Source organism: Ovis canadensis, chromosome 1, assembly GCF_042477335.2.
Source record: "Ovis canadensis isolate MfBH-ARS-UI-01 breed Bighorn chromosome 1, ARS-UI_OviCan_v2, whole genome shotgun sequence".
In the NCBI taxonomy this organism is placed as follows: Eukaryota; Metazoa; Chordata; class Mammalia; order Artiodactyla; family Bovidae; genus Ovis; species Ovis canadensis.
In genome coordinates, this window is record NC_091245.1 from 112,592,519 (window position 1) to 112,613,697 (window position 21,179).

Consider the following 21,179-nt stretch of genomic DNA (forward strand, 5'->3'; position numbering starts at 1 on the left):
CTGCTGTGGGCAGTGTGGGGTTAGTTCAGAATAGATCTTGCCTTGCTCTATCTTGTATTTCCTTAAAATTCTATGTGTGTGCATGCAGGCTAAGTTGCTTCAGTTGTGTCTGAATCTTCGCAACCCTATGTACCGCAGTCTGCCAGGCTCCTCCATCCAAGGGATTCTACAGGTAAGAACATTGGAGTGGGTTGCCATGCCCTCTATAGAGAAAGAGCAAACGAGCCGAGATGGCATGGTCAGGCTTTCTTGTCCCACACCTTGTAAACAATGATCATGTAACAGCTGAGGTCAATACAAGCTAGAGCAAGGCAAGATCTGAGTCTCAAGTAACATCTGTGTTGCCTCAGTGCCATCAGAGTATCTTCATGGCAGTCAACCCTGGGTCTCTCCCTGAGGTCCAGCCCTCAAAACCTGAGCCTCTGCAACCCAGCCCCACTCTCCACAGCGCGCATGAGCATGCGAGCCTGTTCTCAGCTGGGAAGTGCTGCTGCGCATGATCTCTGTGTGAAGTCTCTCCGTTTTGCCTTCTGAGCATGTGCTGTTTCGCTGCCCTCTGAGGTTCCAAGTTGAACCCGCCTGTGAGGGGGTTTCCTAGTGTATGGACTTTTCTCCTTCAGTACTCACTCCCCAGGGGTGCAGGTCCCCAACCTGATATCCTTTGTGTCCCTTTTTGTCTTTAACTTTTCCCCTACCTCACTCTGAGGGGACTGGTTTGCCTTTCTGGAAGTCCGGGATCCTCTGCCAGCATCCAGAAGATGTCCTGTGGGGCTGTTTCACATACACATGAGTTTTTGATGTGTTTGTTGGGGGGAAGGTGGCCTCCCTGTTTTATTCCAAAATCAGCTTGAAAGTGTCCCCTGCCTTTCTGTGTTTTTCAAGCTTCAACTGATAGGGTGAGACTCGCCCCCACCTCCCCAAACTGGAAAGGATCATCTGCTTTACTAAGCCTATTAATTCAAATGTTAATCTCGCCCAGAAACACCCTCAGGGGCACCCAGAATAAGGTTTGACCTGTGACCGGGTGCCTCTGTGGCCCAGTCAAATTTACACGTAAAATTTACCATCAGAGTCTAGGAAGAAAATGAAAGGGTTTGATGAACACACAGTATTGTCTCTGCCACAGACGTGATAAGGGAGGGAGAGGTAAGGTTGGTTTGATGTAAAGAGGAAGTGATCTGTGGTAGGACAGTTTGTTGAAAGGGAAAATTGTCTTTTAGTGACCCTATCAGCTCCAGGCCCATGAAGAACCACAGAGGAGGCAAACAAAGAGCAAAAATTTCCATTGTTATGCCGGTGGTGGGCCTGGGAGCTCTTGCCATCCTATAATGAAAGACCATGGTGAGAGAGCTTTGTCGATTTGATGGGCTTTTTGGATCCTAGGATTCAACAATCAGTTTTGACAATTATAGCATTGTTTATTGAAACAAAACATTGCAGATTACATTCTGCCCATTTGTGGTGGGAAAGCACATATGTATATGTATGCTAGAAAAACAATTAGAAAATATAAAGTAAAATATTACTGTGATTATAAAAACTTCATTTGAATGTTCTTTTAGACATCTCAGTCCATTGCCTTGTTCCATATAGCCAGAGCTTCTGTCCTGGTTAAGAGCCAATTGCCAATGAGGGCAAAATCTTGCATTCTTGAAGCTTCTCTCTAGTTAGCTCTTCTCAGGGACAGAGGAGACTGAGAAGAGTGGTTACCGTGATCACTGGCCAAGTTGCCGTCCAAGCTACTCCAGAGGAGGAGGCTGAAGGAGTAACAAAATGCAAAACATTTATGTGTCCTGATTAATTTGTTGAGAAGGGGAGGGGGTGCTGGACGTTGGCGTGGGAGCTTCCATAGCAAGGGAGTGTGTCTCCTCTCTGAATCCAGGCACAGTGTGCCCTGCACATCCTTTTTCCCAGATGAGCAAGAGCTCAACCTCCCAGATGTAAAGTAGAAAGAACACAGAAATCCTCTAAATATTACTGGCTTCACTGAGTCCTGTACATGAAGATCATCTTGGCGTGTCTGTGGGCTTAGCAAAGAATCATTCTCCTACACTGGACAGCAGTTAAGTAGGGCAGACCTTCAAGTGCAGTAGTTCATATGATACTGTATGCTAAGTTTAGGGGAGAAAGCACTGCCTGTTGATCCACACTACCAACCATCAGTACCAACTCGGTGGGGAAGGAAAAAAAGAAAGGGAAACTAGGAGATAGAGAAGTGTAGGGCAAGGGAGAGAAGGAGAGGAGAGTGATAAATTCTGGAAGGGGAATTAAGGATGCTCTTCTAGGATAATTGAGGTAGCTGAAAAGTAACAAGACGGGCTTAGACCTCAAAAGAGAAATGTATTATTGCTTTCATCCTCTCTGTGAATGGGCAGTCTCTTTTATTCTATAAAGAACAAGGACTGTGTCTCTTCCTTTTTCTGGATCTCAGGATATGGTGTTGACATAAAGGTGATTTTAGAACCACCCAGCCAACTGGTGGTCTCATGGTCAGACACCAAAGTCTTATACTGGATCTTCAGTGGTGGAAAAGCAGGGCGTTATCATGAAAGACTAGAAGACATGACCAGTTGGTTGGGAAGAACACAGAACTTATAGTTTCTATAGTCCACGTGTGGGAGCAGAGGCAAAGAAATCAGCATAGGCGAGCAGGGTAGTCTGGGTCCAGGAAGACCATGGAACAGCCATGTCCCCAGGAGCCACGATCTCTGGTGACTGGGCGTGCAGAGGGTCTCAGGTAAATGTTGGCACCACGGATATGAGTTATTCTGGAGAGATGTATACACCAGGGCTTGGGGATGTGATTTCAGGGGTGTGGAGAGTACAGGGCCTACCTAGAATGCTGAAGAGAGTGATTCAAATTTATCAGCTGGCCCCGCCAAATCCCTAGTGTCTCTAGAATTAAAAGGACTTGGTGGGTCTAATTTAACCACCACTCACTGAAGGCTTCCTAGATCCTGTGCTAGGTAGTTACCTGTATTGTCTAATTTAATTCTCAGAACCGTATGAGATAAGAACTATTATTTTGTCTTTTATTTAAGAAGGACATGACTTGTAGAAGCTAAGTCACTTGTTTAGCTAATAAGTAATAGTCACAGGATTAATCCCAGGTGTGATTGATTCCAAAATCTATAATCGTAGCTACCCCACAATTGGACCTGTGCAGGCTTGAGAGAGAGCCACGAGAGATGCTCTATTGAGTGGGGCCTCCCAGGAAATAGAGAAATCTCAAACAGGAAACCCAGAGTTTGCCTTTCCAACTTTATCAAGGGGCATACACCTGGGAAGAGCAGAGAATCTCAGTCCTAGGGCCAGGCTCTGCTGCTCACCACTCTTTCCCACTCATGTTCATCCATTTGGCCCTTCTTTCTTTTGCTCCTCACTCCTCCTCAACCACTTCTTGGCCCTTCTTTCCTTTGCTATCTACCAGAAACACCTTTATGTTGCTGTACAACACTATCTGGACTGTTCCTCTACTTGCCGTTTTCCTCCCTACTCATCTTGAAATCTCAGTTTATCCTGCAAGGACTCTGCCCTCAGATTCCAGGACCATGCACCTTTTAAAGCAAGGCAGGCAAAGGGGACATGAGAGCCCTTTGCAGGTGAGGACATTGAGCTCCACAAAGGTGAGGGAAGCTTGCTGAGAGACCATGTCAGAGACACAAGGAGAATCCAAGTCTACCACACCTCACTGGTGCCTTTGGGATTCTCCACCAAACGCTATGACAGGCAGCGGGAAAAGATCCCCACACTTTTCTTCATTCAAGAGAAAACTAGTTACCCTGTGCCCACCTCAGGTCCCTTGGCAGAGACTCTTACCTTGTACACAGGGCGAAGTGAAGTGGATTGTGTTGTTTTGGCGGCTTATAGGATTGCTGACTTGGCAGGTATAAGACGTTGAGTAGCTTTCTGGCGTGTGGACATCTTCAAGCACACTGCTCTGTAGCTGTTTTGGAAAGGACCCTGATTCCCAATACCGCGTGTAGGTTACAGATTGTTCCCGGATCCCACAGGATAGCGTCAGGTGGCAGGTGTTCATTTTCTGTGTTTTTTTAACTGTTATGACAGGCTTTGGTACAGGGTCTGAAGATGAAGATGTTATAAGATGAGAGGATGGGTTTATGCATTTATGAAGCTTTTATGCTGGGAGGGTTTAGCCAACAAAGTGCAAAGGGAGGTCCTGAGGAGCAGCCATGGAGAAGAGGGCCCTGTAGAGGGAGCTAGTGGGCAATTTTGACCTCTATAGGCTTCAGAGGGAAAGAGCTACTTCTTGGCATAAGGCTAAACTGAATCCAGAAGGGGGAGCCAGTTACCCAGAAACAAAATGGAGCTATGCCCATCTGGAGGGGGGCGGTGGGAAAGAACAGCAGAGTTTTAGCACAGAGATCAGCTAGAGTTGTACTTGATATTCCAACTGTCTGAGCTACTCAGGGCCCCTTCTCTAGCAATGACCCACACTTGGCACCTTAGCCCATCAGTCAGTCCTTCAAGAGTTCTTGGGCTCAGATACAATGAGAGTCCTGTAAGAGATAGCACTCTACACCTTTCCTGAACTCTGGCAGAACTACAGAGAGCCTCATGGATCTCCCAGCGCAAGCTGGTAGTGATGAATTGCATCTGTTAACTTTGGCATCTCAGTGCCTGCCACAGAGCAGGTATCCTGATGAAAGGGAAAGGTGAATGGATGTAGGAATGGATGTATGTAGGGATGAAGCTGTTATGCAACAGAAAAGACAAAATACTCCCTTCACAGTGAGACAAGCTTGGGTCCTGGACTTGGCTCTGAGAGAGTGGCTCTGAGAGGCAAGACAACTAACCCTCTGAACGCCTTCTCACATGGAAATGACCCTACTTCATAGCACAATGTTAGTAAGATACAGTACCATCATCTGTGAGTAAGTGCTTTTGCTGAGTGTGATGTAAGCATGTTGAAGGTCACAGCATCATCAGTGCTTTCACCCTGCGGGCAGATAGGTTGAGATGTAATCCCATCATCTGCTCCTTCCTTGACTAGGACTGCTTTACCTGAAATCCTCTGAGGTCTTTTCCTTCTGGTCAAGGGTAAAACACCTGCAGAATCAATGCAGCTCAGAAGTCATAGGATTAAAATGTAGCAGAGAATTGACCCAATCCGAGCTGACTTCTGGGTTGTATGTCTGTAAGGGGCGATGGAAGCTCTACCAATCTGACCTCCTGAACTCGAGATCCATCTCCTCCATGAAGCCTTATCACATTGCTGGACTCCTCTTGCATACTTTACATGAGCAATCTTCATATGCTTATTCATTTCCTGTGGTCTGGCCTCAAGTCTTATAAACCTTCTGCATTTCCCATAGTAAGCAGCTCAGCCCTGAGCACTCCAGAGCCAGATGGAGCAGTCTGGCTCCAAGATGCCCCCTTTAAATTCCTGAGCTGGACAGAAAGATGATCCTTCCACTAATTGCATCCTCAGAGCCTTATCCAGAGGCAAGTGTACTAAAGCCACGTAGGCTTATGGCTTGTAGGATATTCAGAAATTTTGCAAGTTGGTTGTAAAGTGAAACTGATAGCAGTTTACAGTTGGCTATGAGGGGAATATTTGCCACAAAATCTGGTAAATTATGTATATTTGACATCTTTTTTATTTATAAATCTCTGTAGGAACCCTTGAATATTCATGTTGCTAATACATCTTGCAAATTTAGGACATATGATATGAAGGAAGTGAGCAAGAAGGCGATTCTAGCCTCTTAGACCAGGGGCCATCATGACCCGTGTTAGTGAGAAATGAATATATATAATTTTCTTCATTGTTTGCAGGATTTTAGCATTTTTAAGGCTCCTCACCAGACACAAGATCTTCTGGCACATTTTTTTGTTATAATTTTATTATTTTTGACTGCACCATGCAGCGTGTGGGGTCTTTGTTCCCCAACCAGGAATTGAACTCAACACGCCCCCTGCAGTGGAAGGGTAGATTCTTAACCACTGGACCACAAGGGAAGTTCCAGCATTGTAAAAGTGTTTTCACTTTCATTACCTACTTTGATTCTCATAACATCCTAAAAAGATATAATTATCCTCACAATATGATGAGGAACTCAAGTCTCTGAGGGGCACATCTCCCTTGGATGTCTGCCCAGCCCTCCTCCTCTCATAATTGACAATCTCCCCAAGAATCAAGTTTCTGCCTTATAAGCTGAGTCTTTGGACCCTAAGAGTTTAAATCACATACCTGAACCAAGATGGGCTAGTCAATTTCTCTTTCTTGAGAATTTAACCTAAGAGACATGAAAGCCTAGACTCTGAGAGAGATAGACTGTACTGGCAGGGACCCACTTTCACATGATAGATTCCAGTGGTTAGAGGCTCTGGATAGAGCCAGGCTCTCATTCTTCCTCCTCGTCAGTCCTTTTCAACTCTTCTAAACTTCTTTCATTGCTTTAAGAAGTCATAGCTTAAAAAATATATATCCTTTTTTGCTAAGGTATATCAAGTTGGTGTCCATTACTTGCCATCAACAGAATCTTACCTAATGGGACAGAGATGTCAAGATCTTTCTCCAAGGTCACACAGCCAGTAAGTGTGGTCCAGTGGTTAAGAATCTACCTGCCAATGCAGGGGACATGGGTTCCATACCTGGTCTAGAAAGATCCCACATACTGCAGAGCAACTAAGCCCATGCATTACAACAACCTAAGCCCACACATCCTAGGGCCAGCAAGCTGCAGCTGTTAAAGCCCACATGCCTAGAACCCATGCTCCACAATCAGAGACTCCACCACAATGAGAAGCCCATGCACCGCAACAAAGAGTAACCCCCACTTGCCACAATTCAAGAAAGTCTGCGTGGAGCAAGGAAGACCCAGTACAACCAAAAAATCAATTGAAAAAGAAGAACTCAGAACTTATTTGGATTGACCACAAGAGAACATGAAGAGAACAGAGAGGAAACCATCTTTGTTGTCTCCTTCCTCTTCAAATCTCAGACTCTCTAATGTCAGAAGAGGTTTCAAATGTCCCAAAGTTATCTACTTTGGGGTCTGCTGGCCCAGACTCACTTCCAAGTGGAACTGGCTCCAGGAGAAATGGATTAAGCCTGTCCTGAGGTTTTCTCTCCCCCTCCCATGGAGAGTCCCCAGAATCACCACGAAGTTTCCCAGTGATCTTTCTGGGGTCCCAGAGTGGGGACTAGCCCTTTGGTTACCGTAACTCACCAAGCACCATCAGAGAGATCTTGTATTCCTCCTCGTGTCCATTGTCCTTCAGCACCCTCAGGAGGTAAGTACTGCTTTCTTTCTGGACCTTGGGGATGTGCAGTGTGCCACTTTGAGAATCAAGCGTGGCCCTGTCCTTAAATTTAGTATCGAAGTACTTAGTAGGCTCCCCAGATTCCCATTCTACAATCTTCTGGTCAGTAGTATAAAACCAGGTGAGTGATTTGTGGTTCTTAGGCAGATTGGAGATTTGTACACTCACATTGTCGCCGGGGGTTGCATATTTTGAATAGCCTGCCAATGAAAGTCAGAATGAGTGAGACCCATTCTGGAGAAAGCAGAGCTGCTGCCCAGTAGCCCAAACCTGGGCTGATGGAACAAGGAAGAAGGGAGAGATTTTTGCTTGGGAGGAGAGAGTATGATCTTTATCAGAGGACCTGACCCCGATCAGGAATTCAGTGAAAGTAAGAGCTTGAGAGTCTTCCCTGGTGGCTCAGATGGTAAAGCGTCTGAGGGCTCCAATATGATCAGGTAAATATGGTGTCATATGCAGTTTCAGGTAGTGAGCTGACTCCATTTCCCCATGCTGATCTTTCAGGGAGGGTAACTACTTCCAAGACAGGAGCTCACAGATTGAGGAGAGCGGTTTTTATTGGTCATCTCCATGGTGAAAATCAGAAATGTCCCCAGTCTGAAACTGCTACAAATATGATATATCAGGGACTGTGACTTTCCTATGGCTCTTCAAAGTGTCCTGGGTGGGCGAATAATTCATTTTAATTCATGAGGGATGGGCCTGAAACTCTTAGACCACAAGGGTGCATATACATTCATTTAGATCAAATAACATGATAACAGGTTAGTAATACAATATTTGAATATAGGTTAATAATAATAATACTGATGTTCAGTGGGTAGGCCAATGTAAAGGTTTAAATAGTGAACTTACCCATAAGGGAGGAAGAGCTTGGGCGTGGAGCTGGGAGACCAGCACTCAAACTGTGTAGATCTGATTTTCCACATTTTGTGCTCTCAGCCTACACCACACATTATCTACTTTCTACTCCTCACATGATTTAGAGTTGGCTCAGGTCAGAAATCCCCTTGGGTGGGTGCTCTGGTTAATCAGGGTGTTTCCTGACTGGGAAACCGAAAGCAGATATTCACTATCAGGGGTCTTTAACATTTTCTGAATACCAATCCCTCTGGAAACCAGTAGAATCTATGGATCCTCTCACCAGAAAAGAGAACTAACACACATTCAAACAAAATTATTTTTTTAATTTAAATTTATTGATTTCAAATTGAAGGATAATTGCTTTACAATATTGTGTTCATTTCTGCCATATATCACCATGAGCCCGCTATAGGTATATGTATATTCTCACCCTCACGGCCCTCCCTCCCACCTCTCACCCCATACCACCCCTCTAGGTTGTCGTTTGCTCCCTGCGTCACACTAGAAATTTCCACCAACTGTCTAGTTATACATATGATAATGGATGTTTCAGGGCTACTCTCTCAATTCGTCCCACCCTCTCCTTCTGCCCCCACAACCACAAGTCTGTTCTTAGTTTCTTGGCTAAGTCACTTCAGTCATGTCCGATTCTGTGTGACTCCATAGACGGCAGCCGACCAGGCTCAGCTATCCCTGGGATTCTCCAGGCAGGAACACTGGAGTTGGTTGCCATTTCCTTCGCCAATGCATGAAAGTGAAAAAAAAAACCGATGGGGCTTCCTGTTTTTGGTCCCCAGGCCCCACCCATGAGTTGCTGGGTGGAGAGTTCTAACCTTAAGCCCTGAATTAAAGGTGCCTTTGGTCTCTTTCTGGCTTGGCTCTGGTCTGTGTCCAGAGTTCCTGTAAAGTTCTGGAGAAGAGGAGCATGTGTTCCAGAAGGCGGGAGTGGTCTCTGACTCTGGAAATTCTACTGCTGCCTCTCTTGTTCCTGGCAACCGGCAGACAAGGTACTTTCCACAGACTGTCCGCCTGTAACTGTGCACTGGAGGCCCAGTGAGATGAAAAAGGGAATATGGGCGTGTCTCCACCTGAAGTGGAGTAGTGGCTCCAGGCAGCAAGGATTTTCATCCTGGCAGCGGGGTTGGGGAGTCTTCCTTAAGCTTCGGAAAATCAGGCTCCATCTCTTTTCTCAAGCGGAAGCAACACAAATAGAACTTTGGTGAGATGGAGAAGTCCTCTCCCATTTCGTGCCATGGTTAGTCATCTGTGAAGTCTCTTTGCATTACAAAGAACAGAAGGCCGCAAGGGCAGCTGCCACACTGCAGGCTCAGGGATGCCGTGATCCTTGAGACCTTCTTTGAGACCTCTGTCTATGCAAGGGGTTGTTTCATGAGCAAAAGTAAATAATGTCATTGCTCCAGAGTGAAATCAAAATTGTGGGAAAGGAAACTTGGAAAAGATGGCTCTGTCTAGGGTCGCTGAGTGGGAGTCTGAGCAGAGGCCTCAGTAGCAGGGAAACCCTGGAACATCTGATTAAAAGCTAAGTTCGTTCTGCCATGATTGTGTTCTATCCCCTTGTGTGGCAACTTTCCTCTTCCTGTTACAGTTGTCCAGCCCTCCACTACCTGTCTTCCGAAGTCAGCTGAGAACTGAGAGCTAAGCTATTGCCTTTCTCGCTATTCCCCCTAATAAATACTTAAGCCTTTTTCATTAAAGGTGCTTTAATGCTCACTACTGTGGCAAAAATGAGTAAAAGTGAGTTTGGGCACGGGAAACAAATATAACATTTTAAAATTATGATAGTATGTGACTCTGAGGTAGATGAGATAGCCATACTCAAAGGAAATCCTGGTGGCTACTCATGCAAGGCCTCTCAGGGTGGCAGGACATTTGATCTGGCTTATGACTGGCTTTGGGGGAGGAAGAAAATTTTTTTGCCCTTCTCGGATCTCTGACTGGGGTAAGAATGAAAGTGACATGAGATAAGCTAACAGGAGAAAATCAGAGTTTAATATTGTGTACATGCTTCCCTGGTGACTCAGAGGTTCAAGCATCTGCCTGGAAGGCAGGAGACCCGGGTTGGATCCCTGGGTCAGGAAGAGCCCCTGGAGAAGGAAATGGCAAGCCACTCCAGTACTCTTGCCTGGAGAATCCCATGGAGGGAGGAGCCTGGTAGGCTACAGTCCATGGGGTCACAAAGAGTTGGACACGACTGAGCGACTTCACATGGGTGAAACCCAGAAAAATCAAGTAACTTCCTAAAATGGCTGAAGCCCTCATCTTAATATCATCCTCTGCTAAAGAGAAAAGAGAATGTTGAGGATGACAGTTTTGGGAGGTTATCAGGAAAAGCACAGCAAATAAAGGTAAGGTTGTTAGGCAGATTTAAGTTAGTGCCTTTTGCATTGATAAGAGTTTCTAGAGATTTGGTCATCCTCCTCGTCTGGTACAGAGAGGGAGACAGCTTTATTAGTGGAGATTTCCCTTACAAATATAAATGTTTCTTATGAAAGAGTAACTCGTACAAGGTTTTCAGAATGTTTACCATGTCTGCTACTTCCTTAGAAAACAACCTACTGGAAACAATTAACATGCCAAAGAGACACATCTTAGGGTGGCACAATCTGCTCCCCTACACTATGTCTAGAGACATGCTGTCTTCAGGCCTCCTGTGGCTGTGTGAGCTCCATGGGGCTTACTCAGCTCATAGGTCACTAATATGACCTTGGGAGTAGGGGCTGGTATGAAGTATTCATACGATTGTTGGGAAAGGTAGACATGCCAAAAGAAGTGGACTATCTCAACGCTTTGTCTAGACATGACGCCATTGTGTCTAAATCTCCTCATGTGCAGAGTACGCCTGCAGATAGTTCTTTTATCTTCAGTTTATGACTCCCTCACCCCAAAGCCTGCTGGCCCAGTGGTTTTACAAAAAAGCCCACCTGCCAATGCAGGAGATGTGGGTTCAATCCTTGGGTCAGGAAGACACCCTGGAGAAGGAAATGGCAACCTACTCCAGTATTCTTGCCTGGGAACTCTCAAGGGCAGAGGAGGCTGGTGGGCAACAGTCCATGGGGTCACAAAAGACTTGGACATGACTGAGTGATAAAACAACACCCCATAACCACATTTTGTCTAAATTCAAGTTTGTGCTTTGCCTTGGAGGAGGTGCTTTCTCTCTTGCCTCTAGGCCTATATACATGCCTTTCCTTCTGCCTGAAATGTCCTGCATGCCCCCTCTCCAGCCCCTCCCATTCTTGGGTCACTTCCTCCCAGAAGCCTCAGTTTCCAGGTTATGGTTGGTGAACTGCTTGGCTGTCTGCTTCCTGGATCTCTTGAGCACAGGGACCTTGTCCATTGCTGAGCCTAATACAGTGCCTAGCACGTGGCATGGGCTGAATAAATAATTGTTAATCCTACGAATGAATGACATCAAAGATGTCATTCCTTTCAGGCTATCTGTCCAGATCTTCCTGTGGGTATTCTTATTCTTTTTTTTTTCCCAGTAATGCATGTTTTTGTGGAGATATTTGAGAAGTATTTTTTTAAATCTCCTCTTTTGGCCCTCCTCAGACTTGAGGTTCTCAGCTCTCTGATCTCCAGGCCCACTCCTCACCAGCAGGCATCTTCCTTGTCTCCCTCTAGCACCACAAAGTGCACTAGAAGTAGCTTATTCTGGGAATCAGGAAACTTATCTTCTTTTTTCTTAATTTGATTTTTAATTGGAGGATAATTGCTGTAAGACCTATGTTCTGAGTTCTAAGCCATGGGGTTTCCTATTAGTCGTAAAAGCTTCCTGAGTCTCAATTTTCTCAACTCTATTATGGGTATAATGATATGCTCCCCATTTTGTCAAGGGGTTATTATTAAGATCAATGAAATAAAGAATGTGAAATTGCTCTGTGATTGTGACCACAATACCACAATACAGTTTGAGACAGATAAGAGCCAGGAATATCATCAGGAAATTCCAAAGCCCAGTGCTCTCTCCTGGGCCACAGAACTGAATCTCTGCTTTCTAACCATCTTCAAACACATTTCCAAAATCTAACTCCTCATCTTGGTTCCAGCTATCTATTGCTGTGCAATAAGCCTCCATAAACCTGGGACTTCCTCACCATGCATTTGGTCACTGCGATCTGGCTGATTAAATTCATGAGACTTCCCATCTCAGGAAAGAGCACTGTACTCTTCATCTTGCCCCATGACATGCATCTGAAGTCTTGCTGCCTATTGCCAAATTACTTCCCTGAAATGTCTGTACATGTTTGCTAAACAGTTTATCCCACTAGAGAGCTGCATGTAACTACCTGTCAGTATCTTTAAAACACCGCTTTTGATTCTTTCTTTTATGAGAAACCGCATGACTTGCTTTAGAGTATTCAGAATTTCCCCTTTAGCACTTCCTTCTTCTTCCTGGGTAGACCTTTTTGTATGAAATTGCCACTTCTTTTTGTCTGATTCCCCTCCCCTACACCATTTTAGTTTTACTTCTGTACAGACAAGAAACATGGGTAAGCATAGGAAAGGTCTGCCTCATTTATAAACTGCACATAAATACAGTTACTTCATCCTAAGCATGCAGATACATGAACAGCTACTTCTTGTTAGAATTAAATCAAAGTAGTACATTCAATATTTTTATATCTAATAAAATATGGAAATGTTAAAAGGCAAATCAAAATATTTTTCAGTTTACTTTAAAATTAAAAAAAAAACATAAACATACCAGAAAAAGAAATATATATATATAAGAAAATAAGGAGGAAGTGAAGAGATACCTGGAGAGGCAGCTTTGGAGTACAAAATGAAGCAGGGAAAAGTCTAACAGAGTTTTGCCAAGAGAACACACTGGTCATAACAAACACCCTCTTCCAACAACACAGGAGACAACTCTACACACGGACATCACCAGATGGTCAATACCGAAATCAGAATGTTTATATTATTTGCAGGTGATGATGAAGCTCTACACAATCAGCAAAAACAAGACTGGGAGCTGACTGTGACATAGATCATGAAATCCTTATTGCAAAATGCAGATACAAATTGAAGAAAGTAGGGAAAATTACTAGGTCATGCAGGTACGCTGCTAAGTCGCTTCAGTCGTGTCCAACTGTGCGACCCCATAGACGGCAGCCCACCAAACTCCCCCATCCCTGGGATTCTCTAGGCAAGAGTACTGGGTTGGGATGCCATTGCCTTCATGCAGGTATGACCTAAATCAAATCCCTTAATTGTACAGTGGAAGCGACAAATATATTCAAGGGAGTAGATCTGATAGACAGAGTGCCTGTAGAACTATGGATGGAGGTTCATAACATAGTACAGGAAGTGGTGATCAAAATCATCTCCAAGAAAAAGAAATGCAACAATGCAAAACAGTTGTCTGAAGAGGCCTTCCAAATACCTGTGAAAAGAAGAGAAGCGAACGGCAAAGGAGAAAAGGAAAGATACAGCCATCTGAATGCAGAGTTCCAAAGAATAACAAGGAGAAACATGAAACCCTTCCTAAAGTGATCAAAGTAAAGAAATAGAGGAAAACAATAGAATGGGAGAGACCGGAGATCTTTTCAAGAAAATTAGAGATACCAAGGGAACATTTCATGCAAAGATGGCCAAAATAAAGTACAGAAATGGTATGGACCTAACAGAAGCAGAAGGTATTAAGAAGAAGTGGCAAAAAACACACAGAGGAACTATACAAAAAAGATCTTAATGACCCAGAAAACCATGATGGTGTGATCACTCATCTAGAGCCAGACATCCTGGAGTGTGAAGTCAAGTGACCCTTAGGAAGCATCACTACAAACAAAGCTAGTGGAAGTGATGGAATTCGAGCTGAGCTATTTCACATCCTGAAAGATGATGCTGTGAAAGTGTTGCACTCGATATGGCAGCAAATTTGGAAAACTCAGCAGTGGCCTCAGGACTGGAAGCGGTGATTTTCTTCCAGTCCCAAAGAAAGGCAATGCCAAAAAATGTTTGAACTATCACACCATTGTACCCATCTCACACACTAGCAAAGTAATGCTCAAAATTCTCCAAGGGAGGCTTCAACAGTATATGAACCAAGAACCTCCAGATAGTCAAGCTGGATTTAGAAAAGGCAGAGGAACCAGAGATCAAAATGCCAACATCCACTGGATCATAGAAAAAGCAAGGGAATTCCAGAAAAACATCTACTTCTGCTTCATTGACTATGGTTCATTGACACAACCTTTGACTGTGTGGATCACAACAAACTTTGGAAAACTGTTAAAGAGACAGGAACACCAGTCCACCTTACCTGCTTCCTGAGAAACCTGTTTGCAGGTCAAGAGGCAACAGTTAGAACTGGACATGGAACAATGCACTGGTTCAAAACTGAGAAAAGAATACGTCAAGACTATATACTGTCACCCTGCTTATTTAACTTATATGCAGAGTACATCATGTGAAATGCTTGGCTGGATGAAGCACAAGCAGAAATCAAGATTGCTGAGAGAAATATCAATAACCTCAGATATGCAGATGATACCACCCTTATGGCAGAAAGCAAAGAGGCATTAAAGAGCCATGTGATGAAGGGAAAAGGGGAGAGTGAAAACAACTGGCTTAAAACTCAACATTCACAAAATTAAGATCATGGCATTTGGTCCCATCAATTCATGGCAAATAGATGGGGAAGAAATGGAAAGAGTGACAGACTTTATCTTGTTGAGCTCCAAAATCACTGAAGATAGTCACTGCAGTCATGAATTTAACAGATGCTTGCTCCTTGGAAGGAAAGCTATGACAAACCTAGACAGCATCTTAAAAAGCAGAGACATTACTTTGCTGACAAAAGTCCATCTAGTCAAAGCTATGGTTTTTCCAGCAGTCATGTGTGCATGTGAGAGGTGGACTGTCAAGAAAGCTGAGCACCGAAGAATTGATGCTTTTGAATTGTGATGTTGGAGAAGGGTCTGGAGAGTCCCTTGGACTGCAAGGAGATCCAACCATTCAATCTTAAAGGAAATCAACCCTGAATATTTATTGGAAGAACTGGTGCTAAAGCTGAAACTCCAATACTTTGGCCACTTAATGCGAAGAGCTGACTCACTGGAAAAGACCCTGATGCTGGGAAAGATGGAAGGCAGGAGGAGAAGGGGATGACAGAGGACAATATGGTTGGATGGCATCACCGACTCAATGGACATGAGTCTGAACAAGCTCTGGGAGATGGTGAAGGACAGGGAGGCCTGGAGTACTGCAGTCCATGGGATTGCAAAGAGTCAGACATGACTGAGTGACTGAACAATAACAACAATAAAAGGAAAATATCAATGAATTTATCTGAGTTTATTAGAAAATCCTCTGTAGAAGATTAAACCACTACTTTGATATCTCAAATTGTACTACAATGTCTGTATGCTAATTTTTGCAATCTATATTATAATAGTAATATTACTGCATCTTTATTTAACTTGTGATTGGATTATAGGATCCTTTTAGAAGAGTAGAATTTTTTCCATTTTTTTAATGGTTAATCAAGCATTCTTTCTACTGTTTCTATCTTGATGTGGCTTTTGAAGGCCACACTATCATTAGATATTTCATAGCAAAACTCACTGTTCCTTTTTAAATTCATTTTTACTTTATAGTGGAGTATAGTTGATTTACAATATTGTGTTAGCTTCACGTGTACAGCGAGGTGACTCTACTATACCTATGAAAGTGAAAGTGAAAGCTGCGCAGTCGTGTCTGACTCTTTGCAGCCCCATGGACTATACAATCCATGGAATTCTCCCGGCCAGAATACTGGAGTGGGTAGCCTTTCCCTTCTCCAGGGAATTTTCCCAACTCAGGGATCATACCCAGGTTTCCCACGTTGCAGGTGGATTCTTTAAGCTATACATATACATATATTCTTTCTTGTTTCATATCCTTTTCCCAAAACTCACTTTTCTTTTTGCTCTTCTCAGTCCATGAGTCTCAGCCCATTTGAGGCTGCTGGGTTTTCATTTCAAGGTTTCTCTAGCTGCTTTTCATTGCTTTGTAGATATCTGAAACCATGAATGATACACGAAGCACTCTTTTGTGTTGTATCTTTTCAGAAACAACTTTCTGGGCAGCTTCTTCACTGCTCCTCTGCTGTATATGTCATAAGAGTCATCTTTGATTCTTTTATCCAGGATCCAACCATAAGACTTCCCTGGTGGCTCAGATGGTAAAGAATCTGCCTGCAGTGCAGGAGACCCAGGTTCAATCGCTGGGACAGGAAGATCCCCTGAAGAAGGGAATGTCTACCGACTCCAATATTCTTGCCTGGGAATACCATTGACAGAGGAGCCTGGCAGGCTACAATGCATGGAGTTACAGAGAGCTGGACACAACTAAGTGACTCACACACACAAGCATAAGACAGGACTCCTACACTGGCCCAGGTAGGCACATTATGATACTTAAGAAACAGTTCATTGTTCACAAGGAATTAAAAAGTAACTCAAATTTCTACTTGAAGTCTCTCAAAAGATGTTAAAAGGAATCCAGTTTATAAGCTATAGCAATACTTCCTCTTCCTATCATACACTTATCTGCCCTCTTCAGTCTTCTCAAACTATTCCATTCCTCTACAGCTCAGAGATTCTCATTCTCTTGAGCCATAATGTTATAGAACCTCTATTTTCTAAACCAACCCGAGTGGTTCCTCATAAAGGTCAAACAAATCTTAAGAAGTAAGCAAGAGGAGGGCTTCCTAGGTGGCCCAGTGATAAAGAACCCATCTGTAACGCAGGAGACACAGGTTTGATCTCTGGGTCAAGAAGATCCCCTGGAGGAGAAAACAGCAACCCATTCCAGTATTCTTGCCTGGAAAATCCCATGGACAGAAAAGCCTAGCAGGTTACAGTCCAAGAGCCTGCAAAGAGTCAGATGTAGCTGAGCAACTAACACACACACATACCAAGCAAAAGCAAGCTAAGTGGGATAAAAAAAAATATGACTACCTGGAGGTTATGAGGAGATGAATGGGAACACTTATGTGTAGATTTTTGTCCCATCCATTCTATATTAAAGAATAACTGTGAGCCAAGTATTCTGGGGATTCAAAATTGAGTAAGACATGGTGTTCGCCTTTGAAACGTTCACAATCTCAGTGACTCTGTGTCTGTTATATCTCCCCCCTCGTCCTCATGCTTTAGTTTGAAGTTCTTTGGAACGTGTTGGGGATATCCTGGACAAACAAGATCTTAATGTTGTAAGTTCAGTTCAGTAGCTCAGTCATGTCAGACTCTTTGTGACCCCATGGACTGCAGTATGCCAGGCTTCCCTGTCCTTCACCAACTCCTGGAGCTTGCTCAAACTCATGTCCTTTGAGTCAATGATGCCATCCAATCACCTCATCCTCTGTCATCCCCTCCTTTTCCTGCCTTGAGTCTTTCCCAGCATTAGGGTCTTTTCCAACAATTCAGCTCTTGGCATTAGCTGGCCAAAGTATTGGAGTTTCAGCTTCAACATCAGTCCTTCCAATGAATATTCAGAGTTGATTTCCTTGAGGATTGACTGGGTTGATCTCCTTGTGGTCCAAGGGACTCTCAAGAGTCTTCTCCAGCACCACCATTTAAAAGCATCAATTATTCGGCACTCAGCCTTCTTTATGGTCCAACGCTCACATTCATACTTGACTACTGGAAAAACCATAGCTTTGACTAGACGGAACTCTGTCGGAAAAGTGATGTCTCTGCTTTTTAATATGCTGTCTAGGTTGGTCATAGCTTTTCTTCCAAGGAGCAAGCGTTTTTTCATTTCATGGTTGCAGTCACCATCTGCAATGATTTTGGAGCTCCAAAAAATAAAGTCTGTCACTGTTTCCATTTTATCCCTATCTATTTGCCAAGAAGAGATGGGATTAGATGCCATGATCTTACTTTTTTGAGTGTTGAGTTTTAAGCCAAATTTTTCATTCTCCTCTTTCACTTTCCTCATGAGGCTCTTCAGTTTCTCTTCGTTTTCTGCCATAAGTGTGGTGTCATCTGCATATCTGAGATTATTGATATCTCTCCTGGCAATCTTGATTCCTACTTGGGCTTCATCCAGTCCAGGATTTCGCATGATGTACTCTGCATATAAGTTAAATAAGCAGGGTGACAATATATAGCCTTGATGTACTCCTTGCTCAATTTTGAACCAGTCCATTGTCTCATGTCCAGTTCTCACTCTTGTTTCTTGACCTGCATACACGTTTCTCAGGAAGCAGGTATTGTGGTCTGGTATTCCCATTTCTTGAAGAATTTTCCACAGTTTGTTGTGATCCACACAGTCAAAGTCTTTGGTGTCGTCAATAAAGCATAAGTAGCTGCTTTTCTGGAATTCTCTTGCTTTTTCTATGTTGGCAATTTGATCTCTGGTTCCTCTGCCTTTTCTAAATCCAGCTTGAATATCTGGAAGCTCTTGGTTCACATACTGTTGAAGCCTCCCTTGGAGAATTTTGAGCATTACTTTGCAAGTTGTGTGAGATGAGTGGAATTGTGCAGTTGTTCAAACATTCTTTGACATTGCCTTTCTTTGGGATTGGAATGAAAACTGACATTTTCCAGTCCAGTGGCCACTGCTGAGTTTTCCGAATTTGCTGACATATTGAGTGCAGCACTTTCACTGCATCATCTTTGAGGGGTAGCTCAGCTGGAATTCTATTGCCTTCACTAGCTTTGTTCTAAGTCATGCTTCCTAAGCCCACTTGACTCTGCATTCCAGGATTCTGGCTGTAGATGAGTGATCACACCGTTGTGGTTATCTGGGTCATTAAGATCTTTTTGTATAGTTCTTCTGAGTATTCTTGCCACCTCTTCTCAATATCTTCTGCTTCTCTTAGGTCCATACCTTTTCTGTCCTTTATTGTGCCCATCTTTGTATGAAATGTTCCCTGTTTTATTATTATGAAGCAGACTTCATTCTCACATGGAGAAATAATGTATATTATAACTGAGTCTGAATCATAACTTCAGTCTATATGCTCTGTATTCTTTATTCCTCAGTGAGTTCATCCTCATTTTTCTTTGCCCAAGGAAGTTTCAGGTAAGTTCTCTGGTCTTACAATGGTGCTGGGGACTCTTTCTTATAATCACATGTCCTTACCAAAGACCTGGTTTGTTTTATTTTTTGCGCATGTTGATGTCTTTTACTATATCTAGCTTATAGGTGAAAGCCTCTGCAGGAGTTGCTGCAATTTTTTTTTTTTGCCCCCTTCCACCACACTCTATACTTTCAGATTCACAGATAGGCATTCGTTCCTAAAAAAATTCTAGTCCTTATTTTACCACTGTTTTGGCACAATAAAATGAGTTTAATGGCAGGTGTTAAACATCCCAATAAGCTATGCCACAATATTCTTGGGGCTGGTGCACTGGGATGACCTGGAGGGATGGTACGGGGAGGGAGGTGGGAGGGGGGTTCAGGATGGAGAACACCTGTATGCCCGTGGCTGATTTGACGTGTGGCAGAACCAATACAATATTGTAAAGTAATTAGCCTCTAATTAAAAAAAATAAATTTAACTTAAAAAATAGAATAAACTGAAGCATATGAAAAATTTTAGAAAAGAACATCTCAATAATTTATGTACAGTATAGAATATATGGATACAAAAAATAATGTAGGTAATAATAATAAACAATACCTGACATATATTACCTACTAATCAAAAGTTATGACCAACCTAGATAGAATATTAAAAAGCAGAGACATTACTTTGCCAACAAAGGTCCATGTAGTCAAAGTAAATGCGAATTCGCTCAGTCATGTCCGACTCTTTGCCACCCGTGGACTATAGCCCACCAAGCTCCTCCATCCATGGGATTCTCCAGGCAAGAATACTGGAGTGGGTAGCCATTTCCTCCTACAGGGATCTTCCCAAACCAGGGATCGAACCCAGGTCTCCCACATTGCAGGCAGATGCTTTAAATCTTTGCACTGGCAGGGAAGCCCTTGACTAGCCCATCTACTCAAGGCTATGGTTTTTCTAGTGGTCATGTATGGATGTGAGAGTTGGACTGAGAAGAAAGCTGAGTGCCAAGGAATTGATGCTTTTGAACTGTGGTGTTGGAGAAGACTCTTGAGAATCCCTTGGACTGCAGGGAGATCCAACCAGTCCATTCTGAAGGAGATCAGCCCTGGGATTTCTTTGGAAAGAATGATGCTAAAGCTGAAACTCCAGTACTTTGGCCACCTCATGCGAAGTGTTGACTCATTGGAAAAGACTCTGATGCTGGGAAGGATTGGGGCAGGAGGAGAAGGGGATGACAGAGGATGGATGGCTGGATGGCATCACCGATTCGATGGACATGAGTCTGAGTAAACTCTGGGAGTTGGTCATGGACAGGGAGGCCTGGTATGCTGCAATTCATGGGGTCGCAAAGAGTCGGATACAACTGAATGACTGAACTGAACTGAATCTTCCAAGTATTATACCAAGTATTTTATGTGTATTGATTGTTTGAATTAATCAAATTCTATTCTAAGCATTTTATTTCTGTTACTCTGGGTCAGGGTTCTTTATAGAAAAAGAATCAATGGATATATATATAGAATGAGTCTCACACAGTTTCCCAGGTGGCGCTAGTGGTAAAGAACTCGCCAGCCATAGCACGTTAGAGGTAAGAGATGTCAGTTTGATCCCTGGGTCGGGAAATTACCCTGAAGAAGGGAATGGCAATCCACTCTAGTATTCTTGCCCGGAGAATAGACAGGGACAGAGGGGCCTGGGGGGCTACAGTCCATGAGGTCACACAGAGTCAGACATGACTGAAGTGACTTAGCACACACACATAGTTATGGAAGCATAATCCATATTCTGTACTTCTCTGGAGAAGTCCCATGATCTGCCATCTCTAAGATGAAGGCCAAGAAAGTTCCTTGTGTAGTTTCAGTAGAAATCCACAGATCTGAGAATATATAGACTCACAATTTGAGTTTCTACACTCTGTAATCTTCATTCTCAGTAGACTCTACTTCATTCATCCTTCCACAAAGAGGCTTCAGGGAAGCCAGCGGTCTAAGCTGTAGTT

General features: G+C 43.5%; 1 protein-coding gene and 1 long non-coding RNA gene across 2 annotated transcripts; one reads left to right on the plus strand and one right to left on the minus strand.

Moving 5' to 3' along the window:
* Positions 1-1,397: 1,397 nt before the first annotated feature.
* Positions 1,398-8,211, minus strand: LOC138416664 (CD48 antigen-like). Its single transcript, XM_069546232.1, has 4 exons — positions 8,146-8,211; positions 7,197-7,490; positions 3,820-4,083; positions 1,398-1,757 (listed from the first exon to the last, which is right to left on the minus strand). Exons 1-4 carry the CDS (start codon positions 8,147-8,149, stop codon positions 1,678-1,680), a joined length of 642 nt encoding a protein of 213 aa, XP_069402333.1. The 5' UTR covers positions 8,150-8,211; the 3' UTR covers positions 1,398-1,677.
* A 734-nt stretch (positions 8,212-8,945) lies between these two features.
* On the plus strand, positions 8,946-20,638 carry LOC138416665 (uncharacterized). Its single transcript, XR_011247801.1, has 3 exons — positions 8,946-9,161; positions 16,311-16,562; positions 20,139-20,638. It is a non-coding gene; the product is annotated as an uncharacterized lncRNA (long non-coding RNA).
* Positions 20,639-21,179: the final 541 nt, after the last annotated feature.

Bases quoted from the DNA above. Each gene is read 5' to 3' on its own strand.
- LOC138416664 (XM_069546232.1), bottom strand. The intron at 4,084-7,196 runs GTGAGTTACGGT...CTTCATCTTCAG, and splicing joins GATCTCTCTGATGGTGCTTG to ACCCTGTACCAAAGCCTGTC. The intron at 1,758-3,819 runs GTAAGAGTCTCT...TTACTCCTTCAG, and splicing joins CACTTCGCCCTGTGTACAAG to CCTCCTCCTCTGGAGTAGCT.